This window comes from Colossoma macropomum, unplaced genomic scaffold (genome assembly GCF_904425465.1).
Source record: "Colossoma macropomum unplaced genomic scaffold, Colossoma_macropomum, whole genome shotgun sequence".
NCBI classification, from domain to species: Eukaryota; Metazoa; Chordata; class Actinopteri; order Characiformes; family Serrasalmidae; genus Colossoma; species Colossoma macropomum.
Window position 1 is genome coordinate 35,911,545 of NW_023494800.1, and position 16,964 is coordinate 35,928,508.

Consider the following 16,964-nt stretch of genomic DNA (forward strand, 5'->3'; position numbering starts at 1 on the left):
AAAAATTATCCAATAAGAATTTTGTTGTGGTGTTCAGGAAGTGAGCTCTCCCATTGGTTAGGACTTCGGGAGCTGGACAGAAGGCCATCATATTAGATTAAGCACCAAATTAATCAGGAAGTGGCAGAGGAATCAACCAATCACACTGTGAATACGAGTCATAGTCCAGCCGGGTTCCAGGTGGTTGTTAGGATTGGAAAACAGCAGCAGCAGCTCTACATCAGGACCCTTTACTGAGTGTCACTGTAACACTGATACACACAACCATCAAAATGTCTTATGAGCTTTAAAGGTCTGCATTTAATCCAGGATGTTTATGTAAATTGCTGTTAGCTTAGCGCTAACACACTATTAGAAATCCTATTGGGGCGCTAGCTGAAGTTAGCATTATCACAGGGCTGGAAACTGAAGGTTAAGCTCTGCTAGTCACGGTTCTCCACTGGAAAGTGTTGGACTGAGAACTTCACGCAGCACTTTATGGGCCGTCGGACCACCAAAGAGAGACTGAGTGGGGTCAAAGGTCAGAGCCGATGAACTCACAGGCACACACACACTCAGGTGAGCTGTGGGGGCGAGTGTGTGTGTGTGTGTGTGTGTGTGTGTGTGTGTGTGTGTGTGTGTGTGCGTGACAGAGCGGTAATTGGACACAGTGTTGTGCTCTTGAAGGGTTCTCACAGCAGGTGCGTTCAATTCACACACACACACACACACGCACACACACACACACACACACACACACACACACACACACTGAGAGCTCTCCTCCTGAGTGTTTATAAAAACACAAGGCCATGTTTGTTTGTCCAGAGTGTGTATGTGCAGCTATGCCTCTCTCTCTCTCTCTCTCTCATTTCTTTCTTTCTCTCTCTTTTCTCTTTCTTATTTTTTCTCTTTCATTTCTTCCTTACTTTCTCTCTCTCTACCTCTTCCCTTTTTCTCTCGCTCGCTCTTTCATTTCTTCCTTTCTCAATCCCTCTTCTCTCTCTCTTTCCCTCTCTCTTTCCCTCTCTCTTTCTCTCACTCTTTTCTCTTTCTCTGACTTTCCTTTCTCTTTGTTTTTCGTCATTCCTTCCGTTTTTTTTTCCATTTCTCCCTCCACTCTCTCCCCATTTCCCTCTCCATCTTCTCTCTCTCTCTCCTCTCTCATTCCTCCCTCCTCTCTCTCTCTGCCTCTCTACATTCTTTCCATTTTCTGTCTTGTTTCCTCTCTGTATTTTCTCTCTCTACCCCTCTCTCATTTTCCTCCTCTCTTTTTGTCATTCCTTCTTCTCTCTCTCTCTCTCTCTCTCTCTCTCTCTTTGTTCTCTCCAGCCGCTGAAAGCTTTACGACTTGTTTTGAGAATAAAAAACAAGCTTAAATGTGGGAGACATTAGCGGAATCTTCCTTGATGTTTCTTTTCAAGTCTTCCCTGCTCTCTCTTCTTCTCTCTCCATCTGTCTCTCTATTCCATTGCTCTCTCTCTCTCTCTCTCTCTCTCTCTCATTTCCTGTATTTGGTTCTAGTCTGTCGGCTGTCTGTGATGCGCAGTGGTCACATGATGCTTCATGCACACCGACACACCAAGTCATAACAGACCACATACCTACAATACCAACAGCAGAGTGAGAGAGAGAGAGAGGGAGAGAGAGAGAGAGAGAGAGAGAGGGAGAGAGAAAAGAATAGAGAAGGAGACAGAAAAGAAGAGGAAGAAAATGTGAGAGAAAGGAAGAGAAAAAGGAGGAAGAGAAAAAGAAAGAGAGAAAAGAGAGAGAAAGAGAATAAAGGAGACAGAAAAGGAGAAAGGGACAGAAAGAAAGAGGAACAGAGAAAGACAGAGAGGATAGAGAGACAAAGAGCGAAGAGGAAAGAGAGAGAGAGAAAGAAAGAGGGTCATCCCTCTTTCTGTGCGTCCTCGCCATCATTTCTAAAGCTGCCTGACCATCATTACAAGCTGGACTGAGTCGGAGCCCTGAAGTGGAGCGACTGGTGTGAACGATGCGGTTTGATTTGTGGTCGGTGTGTTTCGCTGTAAAGAGGATGACCGTGAGCTCCTACCATGAGCGAGTGTCTGTTGGAGGACAGCAGACCGGTGCCGTATCCCGCTCCCAGGCCGCCCATGGCGCCGTTGTGTGAGTGTGAGGGTGCGATGAGGCCGTGCAGGTCAGCGTGACCGCCGGCCATCGCCGTGGAGGGACCCACCGCGTGCCTCTGCAGGACGTGGATAGCATCGTCCAGCCGCTCCAGCCGGTCCTCTATACGACTCTGCTGTAGAGTGAGAGAGAGAGAGAGAGTTCAAATGCTGAAAAGCTGATACTGCTGCCGATTAATTGATTGACTGACTGATTAAGTTCCACAAAAGTCAACAGAACTTTCGCAGCAGGTCTCACCAGCGAGTGCAGGGGGGCCTCGTAATTGGGGGACGACGCTCCCTGACCGTTTCTGGACCAAACGGCCGAACTGGCAGCTGGAGAAGAGAAAAGATAGAAAGATAAGAGATGAGAAGAATAAAAAGAGAGAAAAAAGAAACATTAGGAGAGAAAAGAGGAGAGGAGAGGAGAGAAGTACACAGGAGAGGAGAACAGATGGAGAGGAGAGGGGAGGAGAGGAGAGGAGAGGAAAGGAGAGGGGAGGAAAGGAGAGGAGAGGAGAAGAAAGGGGAGAAAAGGAGAAGAGAGGAGAGGAGAGGAGAGGAGAGGAAAGGAGAGGGGAGGAGAGGAGAGGAGAGGGGAGGAAAAGAGAGGAGAGGAAAGGGGAGGAAAGGAGAGGAGAGGAGAGAAGAAGAAAGGAGAGTGAGATTGACATGTTAAGAAGACTCAAATATAATATTGTACAATAATAATAATAATAATAATAATAATAATAATAATTTTGTTTCTCCTCTCTCATTCCCTCTGTACTTCTCTCTCTCCTTTCTTGTTTCTCCCCTCTCCTCTCTCTCTCTCTACTTCTCTCTCTCCCTTTTTGTTTCTCCTCCTTCTCTCTCTCTTTCTCTCACTTTCCTTTCTTTCTCTCTCTCTCACTCTCTCTCCCCTCTCCCTCGCCCCCCCTCCCTTTCTTTCTCTTTCATCACCTTCTTTCAGGTGTTCAAGTGCACACCTCTCGTTAAGGTGGCCCTCGTTAAGCCTCCTCTCGTTAAGATGTGAACCTGTCCGCCACCGGCTGAGGATTACACAGCCAATTAAAAAGGGGAAGAGAGCGTGCTCATCCATCCCTCGCTTTCTTCCTCCGTGACCCCTCTCTCTCTCTATCTTTCTTGATCTCTCTCTCTCTCTCTCTCTCTCTCCACGCTCACCCCCTTTTCCTCATTACGCATATTACACCTAATTACGTTGTTTTTATTGTCCTCTTTTATGGATATGCGGGTTTTCTCGCAGCATCCCCCCCCTCCCCTTTTTTATCAGGACTCATTTCCATATGCTAATTAGCACATAATTACATCCACATTCATGTGCAAATGCAGCTGCCGATGCCGACTAAATAAAAAACATATATAGTCGTATATGTGCTTTAAACGAATCGCTTAAAGTTCACTGCATGGGGTTTAATATCAATTTGTAATTGTGAGTATTAATAAGCGTCTAATTGATTTAACGTATAATGACATTTACTGTGCCGTCACGAGCTCTTTGATAAACGCTAATTAGGTGACGACGTTTCTCGGCCTCTTTGGTAACACGGCGAAATGATTCGGCTGAAACGTGTCCGTAATTAACTCTATCAGTCGAACGCTCGGACACATCAAACGATTCGGACACCACCAGAATTAAAGCAGGATTTTTACGAGCCGGCGCCGACTAACGAAGGCCTCTCGCAGCATCTGCAGCCGCAGGACGCGGTGATTGGCGGCGAGGACGGGGACGCAACAGCTGTACGAGTGCGCGTGAAGCGGGGAGGGAGTTGCCGTGGGAACGGGTCGTCATGGAGCCGTCTTTCAGGCCTGACGAGCCGAGTTACAGCATTTTGACACCGAGTTCGGACGCCATCTTCTCCAACTCGGAGTTGGTGTAAGCAGCTGCCTCTCTCTCTCTTTTTATCTCATCTCTCTTTTATTTACTCTTTTTCACTTTCCAGTCTTTCTTGCCGCTTCGTTCCCTCTTCATTCCTTCTACTTTTTTTTCCATCCTCTCTTCCTCGCCTTCCTTTCACTCACTCTTTCCTCCTTTTTTCTCCTTCTCTCGCCCCATTCCTTTAGTCTCCATCCTTCTTTCTTTGTCTCTCTCTATATGTATTTCATGTCTTTCTCGCTCCATCTCTCTCCTTCCTTTCTCTCCATCAGACTCCACTTTCTCTCTCTCTCACTCTGTCTCCTTTTACTCTCTCTCTGTCTCCCTACAGCTCTCGATCTCTCCTTCCCTCTCCTTTTGCTCTGTCTTCACCTTTCTCCCCTTCCTCTCTCCTTCTCTTTTTCTCTTCTTTCCCTTCCACTCTCTTTCTCTCTCTCTCCTTTTATTCTCTTTTCCCCCTTCCTCTCTCTCCTTTTGCTCTCTTACTCTCTTTTCCCCTTTTGCTCTCTTACTCTATCTTTCTCCCCAAGCTCTCTCTCCCTTTCTCTTTCTTTCTCTCCCCTTTTGCTCTCTTACTGTCTCTTTCTCCCTTTCTCTTTCTCTCTCTCCTTTTGCTCTCTTGCTGTCTTTCTCCCTTTCTCCTTCTCTCTCCCCTTTTGCTCTCTTACTGTCTCTTTCTCCCTTTCTCTTTCTCTCCCCTTTTGCTCTCTTACTGTCTCTTTCTCTCCCCTTTTGCTCTCTTACTGTCTCTTTCTCCCTTTCTCTTCCTCTTTCCCCTTTTGCTCTCTTATTCTATCTCTTTCTCCCCTTCCTCTCTCTCCCCTTCTCTCCCTCTCTCCCCTTTTGCTCTCTTATTCTATCTCTTTCTCCCCTTCCTCTCTCCCTTTCTCTTCCTCTTTCCCCTTTTGCTCTCTTATTCTATCTCTTTCTCCCCTTCCTCTCTCTCCCCTTCTCTCCCTCTCTCCCCTTTTGCTCTCTTATTCTATCTCTTTCTCCCCTTCCTCTGTCTCCCCTTCTCTCCCTCTCTCCCCTTTTGCTCTCTAACTCCATCTCTTTCTTGCTTTCTGTCATTCTCTCTCCCCTTCCTTCCACTCTTCATCTCCTTCTCTCTCTCCTTTTGATCTTACTCTATCTTTCTCCTGTTCCTCTGTCCAACCCCTTCTCCCTTTCTTTCTCTAATTCTCCCTCTCTATCTTTTCTTCTTTACCGTCTTATTTCCCCTTTTTTTATCCCTCTCCTTCTCTATCTTTCTTCTCTCTCCTCTATCTAGCTCTCTCTCTCGCTCTCTCTCTCTTTCTCTCTCTCTCTGGAGTTTTGGGAATGTAAAAGCCTTTAAGGGGTCTTTTGTTCAATCATTTAGAACTGAGAGGAAGCAGCACACACACACACACACACACACACACACACACACACACACACACACACACACTACACACTCTTACCTGTGAGAGAGGGTGGAGATCCCACTGGAGTGGAGGGGTTAGAGGAGAAGCTGTTGTTGGTGTGATCAGGGGAGTAGATCTGTAATGATAACACACACAGCCGTGACAAATGAGCAAACACACACACACACACACACACACACACACACACACACACACACACGTCTAATCTAAGCATGCATATTAATGTTAAACATCTCCACTAAAGCCCCCTAAGGAGGCTTAATCCAGGAATTAGTGATTTACTGAGGGTGTACGTGTGTTAGAAGCTGCACACGACTGATAAATCCACTAGTGGGCGCTCTGGGAAGCTGATAGTTCAAACTGAATATCACATTAATTTAAAACGCCACAGATATTATACTGATTATCAGTCTTTCGTTCTCTTGTGGTGGGTCATTCTCAGCACTGCAGTAACACTGACGTGGTGGTGGTGTGTTAGTGTGTGTTGCGCTGGTCTGAGTGGATCAGACGCAGCAGTGCTGCTGGAGTTTTTAAACACCTCAGTGTCGCTGCTGGACTGAGAATAGTCCACCAACCAAAAAATATCCAGCCAACAGCGTCCTGTGGGCAGCGTCCTGTGACCACTGATGAAGGACTAGAGGATGACCAACACAAACTGTGCAGCAGCAGATGAGCTATCGTCTCTGACTTTACATCTACAAGGTGGACTGACAAGGTAGGAGCGTCTAATAGAGTGGACGGTGAGTGGACACAGCGTTTAAAAACTCCAGCAGCACTGCTGTGTCTGATCCACTCGTACCAGCACAACACACACTAACACACCACCACCATGTGAGTGTTACTGCAGTGCTGAGAATGATCCACCACCCAAATAGTACCTGTTCTGTGAGGGTCCTGACCACTGAAGAACAGGGTAACAAAGTATGCAGAGAAACAGATGGACTACAGTTTGTAATTGTAGAACTACAGAGTGAAACTATATGGTTGGTGGAGCCGATAATAAGTGTAGGTACAAGGAGGTGGCATTAATGAAGTGGCTGCTTGGTGTAATGCAGTTGGAAAGATTATAATTCAGATTTTTAATCTGGCAAGGAATGCTGGGGAATATGCAAATAAAAGTTAATCCTTCTGCACATGAGATTTAGTGTCCGATAGTGAGCAAAAGAGCTTGTCCAGGAAAAAAATCAATAACAGTAACATGCTGGATTCTAAAGCAGTGCTGTGTGACAGACACTGAGTTATGGTTTTCGGCCTTTTCCTTTACGCACAGAATTAATGTTTTGATGATATTCTGCATCGTAGAGGCTGACATAAGCTAAATTTGTGCAATCACTTGTTGAGAAACATTGTTCTTAAACTGTTGGATTATTTGCGAATGCGTTATTTGGCCAAGAGGCGAGCATCGACCCGTCCTAGAACTGACTGATAAAGGACAAGGCCTTTCTTGGATGCTCCTTTTATATGCAAGCATGACAACATCATCATGTTTTATCAACATTTCATAACGTTCATAGTCATAAATTGCAACACTTTTGGAACAAGCTGCAGGCATCAATTTCAGAAAGACCATATCTGCTGTCGGAACAAAACCTTGCAACTCCAAAAAGGTAACTTTACAGAAGAATGAAAAACGTTCTTAACTTTAAGTGGAAGTAAATGGAGAAATATTTTTTTCCCGAGTACTTTTGAACCATTTATCTTGGTCGATTCACCATGAAATTTTGACACAACATAAGGAACAACTGCCTTTTTCAAATTATGTCAAAAAATGAAAAATGATCAAAATTGAGATACCAGGTTTTGTCCCAGCAGCAATGATATGTTTACAAAAAAAAAAAAATGATGAAGTTGATAAGATAAAACATTTTCTTTTTTCAAAGATTTACAAATCATTGCTTTCAGTTTGTGTTTGCATTCCACAGTCTGTCCAACTTTTAGGACCTGAGGTTTGTGTTATATGCGAGTCTAAGCCCTTTTCCTCCAAACTGCTGACCTGAAGTCTTTTTTTATAGAGAAATGTGATTATTTGATGACACACCAACATTAACATACACACACACACACACACACACACACACACACACATGCAAACACGCTACACACACACTACACACTCACACAAACTAATTACCTCACTGAGCGTTCTGCCCTTCGTAAGCAAAACTAAACACACATTTAATCACCTTTCAATTACCCAGCTCTCTACAGACGCACCCCAGAGAAATGCTAACCAGCCGGAAAGCGCCGGAACAAACAGAGCCCGAGCCGCCTTCGCCTTACAGATCCGTCTCGTAATGACATGTGAACACTAGCTGCTAATGTTAGCTAATGAGCTAAGAACGCAAACTGATTAGCTCAGAGTGAAGATGAAAGTGTGTACTGTAGCGTTACGTAAGGAACCTGAGAACTACATTACCCATAATCCACTCTGCCCTGAGGTTCATTTTGTGTATTAATGTGTATGTGCTAAAGAACTTTCTGTCCAACCTTGACCCGACCAGAACTGCAGCACCACGGCTTGGATCCGAACCCGAACAGAGCCAAATTTTGACTGAACCCAATTTGACCCTTAGCATCAAGTTTCAAACCTGAAACTGACCCGAGAACAACACTGTGCCCCTAACTGACCGAAAACAACAACACTGTGCCCCAAACTGACCGAAAACAACAACACTGTGCCCCAAACTGAAACAACATTGTGTCTGAAACTGACTCCAAAACAACAAAATTGTGTCTAAAACTGACTCGTGAACAACAACATTGTGTCCGAAACTGACTCGAAAACAACAATATTGTGTCTGAACTGACTCAAAAACAACAACACTGTGTCTGAAACTGATACCGACCCGGTCACTATGAAACATTTGTGGACAGAGATTTGTAGGTCAGCACTGATAGAAAACACTGGACTTTTTTGGAAGTTTTGAACATGGTTTGGCCAGTTGAGGCCTGGTCACTCACCGAAGCCAGGGCTTTTCCTAAAGCGTCCCCAGTCTGTGAGCTGCTTCCTGCTCCACTCGGCGCCCGGTTAGCTGCACAACAAACACAAGAAGAAGGTGTCACTGAATTCAGCTGGTTTAATTTTGCATTCGACTGGACTGTAATTCAAATGATTAGCAATAATAATTCTGATAGTAATAATTGTGTGAATAGTCTTCTGTAATTGGCTGAAAGCACAGCGACCTCAGTAATAGCTGTTCTCATGCTAATGGGATAACAAAACCTGCTAATAGGCCGCGTTATGTGTTGTTATTGTTATTGAGTGTGTGCTGTGGTGTAATGCTGATGTGAACATCTGCTCAATGACCTCTCAATCTAGGCTGTCTGTGGGAATTTAACGAATTAAACAGCCATCCGTATCCCTAATCCTAATCCAAAACATACCCTCTTCATTTTAAAGGAGAAATTTACATTAGCACTGGCACAGAATTACATAGAGCCACTTAAAAGTAAAGGGGAATTCCACCGATTTTTCAAAGTTTGGCATAATGGTGTCATTGAGATGTGAACAGAGTGATTCAGAGTGGTTTGGTGTGAAACGGTTCAGATGTCTTTACAGTGGTGGTGATAGGAACCAGGGGTCGCCATGACTACAACCCAAATATAGACATTTTATTTACTATCCAGAACCACCAGTGAACCTACACGAGTCTTCTGAGTTTATATGGAATGTTGATGATGGAAAATAGTCATAAATTTGCTTGGGGACTATTTTGCCTCACATCTTGCATGTATCCCTCTGTAAGTCTCAGTCATCAGGCAGTGATTTCATAACCATTTCATGTAGGAACTTTCTGTGAGGGAGCTTTTAGAGGTGGACGTCTGGTTCCTATCACCACCACTGTGAACAGTTCTGACTCAGTAAGTTTATCTAGAACGGAGCGTTTCACACCAAACCACTCTGAATGACTCTGTTTACATCTTACTCACTTCATTATGCAGAAATTTTGAAAAATCACTGGAGTTCTCCTGTGAGTTTAAAGGTTCAATACATGGAGCCCTCAGTGAGAGAGAACATGTGTCCGATCTCGCCCCCTCTGACATGCTGCTCGCCGTCTCTAACCACAGTCTCTACTGTGCAGCTCCAGATGGGGAATTTACGCATTACAGACGACTTACTCTCCATTTCCGTACTGCGCGCACACACACACACGCACACACACACACACACACACACACACACACACACACACACACACACACACTCACAGACACACTCACAGACACACCCTGTATGCTGCTCTCTGCCTTGAAGCTGAAACATGACCTCATTCCTCCAACTCAGCTTCTTCAGAACTTCAATACTACATATGCTCTCTCTCTCTCCTTCCTCTGTATCTCTCTCTCCTTCCTGTCTTCATCTCTCTCCTTCCTTTCTCTCTTTCCTTACTCTTTTATCTCCCTCCATCATCTCTCCTTACTATTTTCTCTCCCCTGCACTCTTTTCTTTCTCCATCCTTCCTTTTTATCCTCTATTCTCTTTGCTCTCTCTCTCTCGTCCCTTCCACTTTGCTCTTTCTCACTCTCCCTCTTCCCTTCCGCTTCTTCTTTTTCCACTCTTTCTTACGCTCTCTCTCCTTGCTCTTCTGGTTTCTTTGCACTCTCTAATGTCCTGCATACGAGCCCACCCGTGCCCACCCTCACCCCCCCAACAAACACACCAATCTCAGTAAGCGATGGCTGAGCTCCACCGCGGCCTTCAAAGTGAGGAGCTTTTGGGATTCGCAGGCTTTAGATCCTTTAACCCCCCAACCAGCCACGGAAGAGAGTCTGCTCTTTTAAACAGCCCCCCCCCCTCTCTCAATCACTGGTCACTGTCAGTCAGCTAAAAAAACCCAACTAAGGTCTGAAACTGTACACCTATTTAGTGAAGCTATAAGGTGGGTGTTTCTATTAAAGCAGCCAGTCTAATAAAGTGGCCAGTGAGTGGAAGCACAACGTGGGTGTTTCTAATAAAGTGGCCAGGTAGCGGAAGCACAACGTGGGTGTTTCTAATAAAGTGGCCAGGTAGTGGAAGCACAAGGTGGGTGTTTCTAATAAAGTGGCCAGTGAGTGGAAGCACAACGTGGGTGTTTCTAATAAAGTGGCCAGGTAGTGGAAGCACAACGTGGGTGTTTCTAATAAAGTGGCCAGTAAGTGGAAGCACAAGGTGGGTGTTTCTAATAAAGTGGCCAGTAAGTGGAAGCACAACGTGGGTGTTTCTAATAAAGTGGCCAGGTAGTGGAAGCACAAGGTGGGTGTTTCTAATAAAGTGGCCAGGTAGTGGAAGCACAAGGTGGGTGTTTCTAATAAAGTGGCCAGTAAGTGGAAGCACAAGGTGGCTGTTTCTAATAAAGTGGCCAGTGAGTGGAAGCAAAAGGTGGGTGTTTCTAATAAAGTGGCCAATGAGTGGAAGCAAAAGGTGATGTTTCTAATAAAGTGGCCAGTAAGTGGAAGCACAACGTGATGTTTCTAATAAAGCGGCCAGTGAGTGGAAGCACAAGGTGGGTGTTTCTAATATAGTGGCCAGTTAGTCGAAGCACAAGGTAGGTGTTTCTAATATAGTGGCCAGTTAGTGGAAGTACAAGGTGATGTTTCTAATAAAGTGGCCAGTGAGTGGAAGTATAAGGTGATGTTTCTAATAAAGCGGCCAGTGAGTGGAAGCACAATGTGGGTGTTTCTAATAAAGTGGCCAGTGAGTGGAAGTATAAGGTGATGTTTCTAATAAAGCGGCCAGTGAGTGGAAGCACAAGGTGGCTGTTTCTAATAAAGTGGCCAGTGAGTGGAAGCACAAGGTGGGTGTTTCTAATAAAGTGGCCAGTGAGTGGAAGCACAACGTGGGTGTTTCTAATAAAGTGGCCAGTTAGTGGAAGTATAAGGTGATGTTTCTAATAAAGTGGCCAGTTAGAGGAAGCACAAGTTGGGTGTTTCTAATAAAGTGGCCAGTGAGTGGAAGCACAAGGTGGGTGTTTCTAATAAAGTGGCCAGTGAGTGGAAGCACAAGGTGGGTGTTTCTAATAAAGTGGCCAGTGAGTGGAAGCACAACGTGGGTGTTTCTAATAAAGTGGCCAGTGAGTGGAAGCACAACGTGGGTGTTTCTAATAAAGTGGCCAGTGAGTGGAAGTACAAGGTGGGTGTTTCTAATAAAGTGGCCAGTGAGTGGAAGCACAAGGTGGGTGTTTCTAATAAAGTGGCCAGTGAGTGGAAGCACAAGGTGGGTGTTTCTAATAAAGTGGCCAGTGAGCAGACGCACAATGTGATGTTTCTAATAATGTGGCCAGTTAGTAGACACGCAAGGTTGGTGTTTCTATTAAAGTGTCCAGTGAGTGTACATGTGTCAGTCTCTCTAAATCTCTCTCATGTGCATCTCTGTTTCATCTCCTGCAGACTTTTACAAGAAACAGCAATAATGCAGAAACAAACAGAGTGGACTCCCGCGGCGCGTGCTGGCGCGGCGCTCCGGGATTCACTTTAACGTCTATTATTTCAGCATGCAAACTACACAGGAATGCGGTGATGTCTTTTAAAAAATAAACACAGGCAAAAAAATTGGTCTGTTTCATATTGTGCGGTTATTTATTTAGAGGAACTGGAAGGGGCTCGGAGCATATGGAGGCACGTCTGAGAGGAAAGAAGATAAGGATGGAAAAAACATTCCAATCAAACTCAGAAAGGCACTTGTACTTCTTTTGAATTGGTTTAGAGTTTCTGAGTTATGTTGCTACTTTTTAATACTTGGCTTCAAGTCCATCAAAGTATCTCCTGCGGTATGAAGAGCAGGTTTTGTCTAAATAATGCTTTTCTTTTACAAATTATTGTTTAAAGCGCAAACTGAAGCTCTTTTGGCCCACAGTTGGTTTAAAGAGCTGAAAGATTCGAGTGTGGCCACTGAGTGTACTAATGGGTTCCCACTGTATTGTGCAGTTTATAGTTTTATAAAGACATAAACAGCTTTCTATTTAACATGTTACAGAAAGAAATTCCGCTGATCTTTCATCATATCTGAATAATTCAGATGGAAACAGAGTGACTCAGAGTGGTTTGGTGTGAAATGGTTCAGACGTCTTTACAGTGGTGGTGATAGGAACCAGGGGTCGCCATGACTACAACACAAATATAGACATTTTATTCACTATCCAGAACCACCAGTGAACCTACACGAGTCTTCTGAGTTTATATGGAATGTTGATGATGGAAAATAGTGGAAAATCTGAAATAATAAGTTTTCTTTGGGGACTATTTTGCCTCACAGCGCCCTGCATGTATCCTTTCACCATGGACAGCTTTCGAAAAATACATTTTAGGCCAAAACTACTGTGAATGTCATATACATATACAGCATGGAAATCCCAGCAAACATGGGTGTCATTTCTGAATTATGTATGAAAATATTCCATACAGCATATTTTCGGAGGGAAAAATTATGTTTCAGGTCAAATAGTTTATCTCAAAACTACTGTAAAACAGTGTCTCAGTCATCAGGCAGTGAATTCATAACCGTTTCATGTAGTAACTTTCTGTGAGGGAGCTTTTAGAGGTGGACGTCTGGTTCCTATCACCACCACTGTGAACAATTCTGACCAATTCTTAACCACTTATTTATGTACATATTTTGAAAAAGCGGTGGAATTCCCCTTTAAAGATGCCCTGAAACGCTAGCTGTCCCCAAACTTTTGATGTTCTCCTACCAGAATCGCAATATCAAAGTAATCCTGTCTGGTTTCCTGTGTTTGAGTCTTGCTTTATGAAGTCAGTTCATTCATTTTGGTACAAATACACAGTTTTGTAGGCCAAGAAAGTCACGTGACACCGATTTGCATGAAAGGATCATTCGTCCCTTCCTATCGCCTCATCTGAGATCTTATCTGATCTAATCTGATCTGATCTGATCAGGTTATCTCTCCGGTGGCTCGAGGTGACGGGACTGTATTCGGAGGCTAAACAGAGAGGAGAAGCTACTTTTCACCCCAGGCAGGAGGGCAGAAGCGCGGCTTAGCCTGATATCGAGCTGAAGATCTGAACTCCAGTCGATCTGAAAATAAGAAACAACATTTAGCTACACTTCTCTTTCTCTCACGCAGCTCAACATATCTGATCTGTGCCAATACAAACAAAATATGACATGACATACTGAGCGAAACCCAAAGTAGATTAAAGGATTCATGTTTACCCCAATTTTCCCTCTTTTTCCAAATACAGTCCATCAACCGAGACACATTTGCATCCTCAGTTTTCCCGCATGGAAAACCGATACATGGCCATATACGTACATATATCATATCAGGCATACATTTCAAATTATATGAACATACATGTAAGCATCAGATATTGAACATATATGCATAATATATACAACCCCTATGTTTTCTGTTGGTGAAAGGTCTGGACTGCAGACAGGCCAGTTCAGCACCTGGACTCTTCTGCTGTGAAGCCATGCTGTTGTGATGATGCAGTGTGTGGTTTAGCATCGTCTTGCTGAAATATTAAAGGCCTTCCCTGAAAGAGACGCTGTCTGGATGGGAGCATATGTTGTTCTAAAACGTCTATATACTGTTCAGCATCGATAGAGCCTTTCTAACTGCCCACGCCATAGGCACTAATGCAGCCCCAGACTATCAGAGATGCAGGCTTTTGAACTGTGCGCTGATAACAAGCTGGACGGTCCCTCTCCTCTCGAGTCCAAAGGACACGGCGTCTGTGGTTTCCAAAAAGAATTTCCAGTTTTGGTTCATCTGACCACAGAACAGTTTTCCATTTTGCCTCAGTTCATCTTAAATGAGCTTTGGCCCAGAGAAGACAGCAGCGTTTCTGGATCATGTTGACATGTGGCTTCTTCTTTGTATGATACAGCTTTAACTTACATTTGTGGATTTCACGATGAACTGTGTTCACAGACAGTGATTTCTGGAAGTGTTCCTGAACCCATGCAGTGATTTCCAGTACAGAATCATGCCTGTTTTTAATGCAGTGCCTCCTGAAGGCCCGAAGATCATGAGCATCCAATACTGACCGTTGGACTTGTGCCTTGCATACAGGGGTTACTCCAGATTCTCTGAATGTTTTGATGATATTATGTAATGTAGATGGTGGAATGTCCAAACTCTTCACAATTTTACGTTGAGGAACATTTTTCCGAACTTTTTTGATGCAGTTTTTCGCAGATTGGTGAACCTCTGCCCGTCTTTACTTCTGAGAGACTCTGCCTCTCTAAAAGGCTCTAATTAGTACCACTTACTTTTCCAGCCTTTTGTTTTCCTGTCTCAACTTTTTTGAGATGCGTTGCTGCCGTCAAGTTCTAATTGAGTTAATGTTTTTCATGAAATGGTAAAATGTGTCTCTTTCAACCTTTGATATGTGTTCTAGGATCTGTGAACAAAATATGGATCTATGAGATTTGCAAACCATTGCATTCTGTATTTATTTACATTTATTTATAGTTACATACATCAAACATATATTTGTGGTTCAATACCTCCCAGTACAGTTATTAATGTTACTATGTTCTTTGTTTGCTTTTAAATAGTAGTTTATTTCAATGTGTCAGGGAACAATTTTATCATTTATTTCATAATTTAATTATTTTATTCCCAGCTTATCTGCAATGTGCATGTTCCTCGACTTTAGATATGTAGCTATTACACTAATTTTAAAAAAAATAAGAAAAAGTATGCATAAAAACCTTATATTATATAAAATGAAGCTATCACACATGAGTAATATATGCCACCCACATGTGAACAATACTTCTGTCTTATATTGTTAAATATATATGTTTATATATGTTGATTTATGGCTGAAATATATGACCCATATTTGAAAAATGGCCATTATTAAATAAGTTGGCAGATATCATATACACTCTTAAAAAAGATGGTTCTTCAAGGGTCCTTTAGTAAAAAAAAAAAGGTTCTATATAGAACCATGAACACTCAAAGAACCCTTTGCATGTTTAGTGTTCTTTACATCATGAAAGGGTTCTTCAGACTGGTAGAGAATGTGCTGTAGATGCTTCTATATAGAACCTATTTGAAAATAGTTCTATATAGCACAACATCAAGCTTTGAACAATAAAAGAACCCTTTTGGGTGCTGTATGGAACCCTTTTGAAAAAGGTTCTATAGAGACCCATCTACAGCACATTCTCCATCAAACTGAGAAACCCTTTCATGATGTAAAGAGCCCTCTTTGAGAGTTCATGATTCTATATAGAACCATTTTATTAAAGATCCGTATCAAGCTGTATATGAGGGAAATCCATACATGCTAATATATGTGATATATTTAAAATCCATATTTTGCCATATACCAAATTTCTGTATGGTATAGCACTGGAGCTCTGGTTGCTTCTTTGGTTTCAGCACTGGAGCTACGAGGCTAATGTTGCTAACATATAGCACAAGCTTACACCTAGACAATTAGCACGGTGCTAACTGCATAAATCATCACATACTAGCTTCAAACCGTGTGGAGGAGTTTAGTGTCTCTAACAGACTCACTTTTGCAGTTTCTGACACTGTACGATTCACTGTTCGCTATAAACATGTAATAACGTATGTTAGCATAGCTAAAAACAGTATTAGCACACATTCTGTGTATTAAGTTTACTTGACTAAATTCAACCTCATGAAGCTAAACTCTCTCTAACTCACCCATAACGCTGTCCGTTCCGTTCGTGGTGGCCGTGCAGGAGGCGGCGCTGTAGTGATTCGTCCCGCTGTTGCGATGGAAAGTGGACATCGGTGGAAGACTGGGGTTGATTTCCGCCGAGGAATGCGACGGATAACTCTGCGAAAGAACACGCACTGACAGATGTTACGGGAATCACAGTAAAAAAAAAAGATCTCCTATTCTGGTGTACAGAAACAGTTATTGAGACTGTTGATGGACTAATATCTCCTATTCTAGTGTATATAAGCAGTTATTGAGGCTGTGTATAGGCTAATATCTCCTATTCTAGTGTATATAAGCATTTGTTGACGCTGTGAATAGGCTAATATCTCCTATTCTGGTGTACAGAAGCAGTTATTGAGACTGTTGATGGACTAATATCTCCTAGTGTATATAAGCATTTACTGAGGCTGTGTATAGGCTAATATCTCCTATTCTGGTGTACAGAAACAGTTATTGAGACTGTTTATAGACTAATATCTCCCATTCTAGTGTATATAAGCATTTGTTGACGCTGTGAATAGGCTAATATCTCCTATTCTGGTGTACAGAAACAGTTATTGAGACTGTTTATGGACTAATATCTCCCATTCTAGTGTATATAAGCATTTATTGTGTATAGGCTAATATCTCCTATTCTGGTGTACAGAAGCAGTCATTGAGAGTGTTGATGGACTAATATCTCCTATTCTAGTGTATGTGAGCATGTAATGAGGTTGTTTATGGACTAATATCTCCTATTCTGGTGTATATATGCATTTACTGATGTCTTTTATAGTCTAACATCTTCTATTCTAGTGAGTAGAAGCATTTATTGAGGTTGGTTACGGACTAATAACCTCTATTCTAGTGTATACAAACACTTAATGAACTAATATCTCTTATTCTAGTGTATGTAAACATTTATTGAGGCTGTTTACAGACTAA

General features: G+C 42.9%; 1 protein-coding gene across 12 annotated transcripts in view; it reads right to left on the bottom strand.

Moving 5' to 3' along the window:
- LOC118820125 (transcription factor 4-like) overlaps window positions 1-16,964 on the bottom strand; it is a 281,579-nt gene that overhangs the window by 35,098 nt on the left and 229,517 nt on the right. For all 12 annotated transcript variants that reach the window (XM_036588268.1, XM_036588265.1, XM_036588264.1 and 9 more), the window contains 5 exons: window positions 16,019-16,154; window positions 8,352-8,422; window positions 5,427-5,505; window positions 2,368-2,444; window positions 2,036-2,245 (listed from right to left, as the gene is read on the bottom strand). In XM_036588268.1, the coding sequence (XP_036444161.1) occupies window positions 2,036-2,245; window positions 2,368-2,444; window positions 5,427-5,505; window positions 8,352-8,422; window positions 16,019-16,154 (573 nt within the window). The remainder of the gene's footprint in view (window positions 1-2,035; window positions 2,246-2,367; window positions 2,445-5,426; window positions 5,506-8,351; window positions 8,423-16,018; window positions 16,155-16,964) is intronic.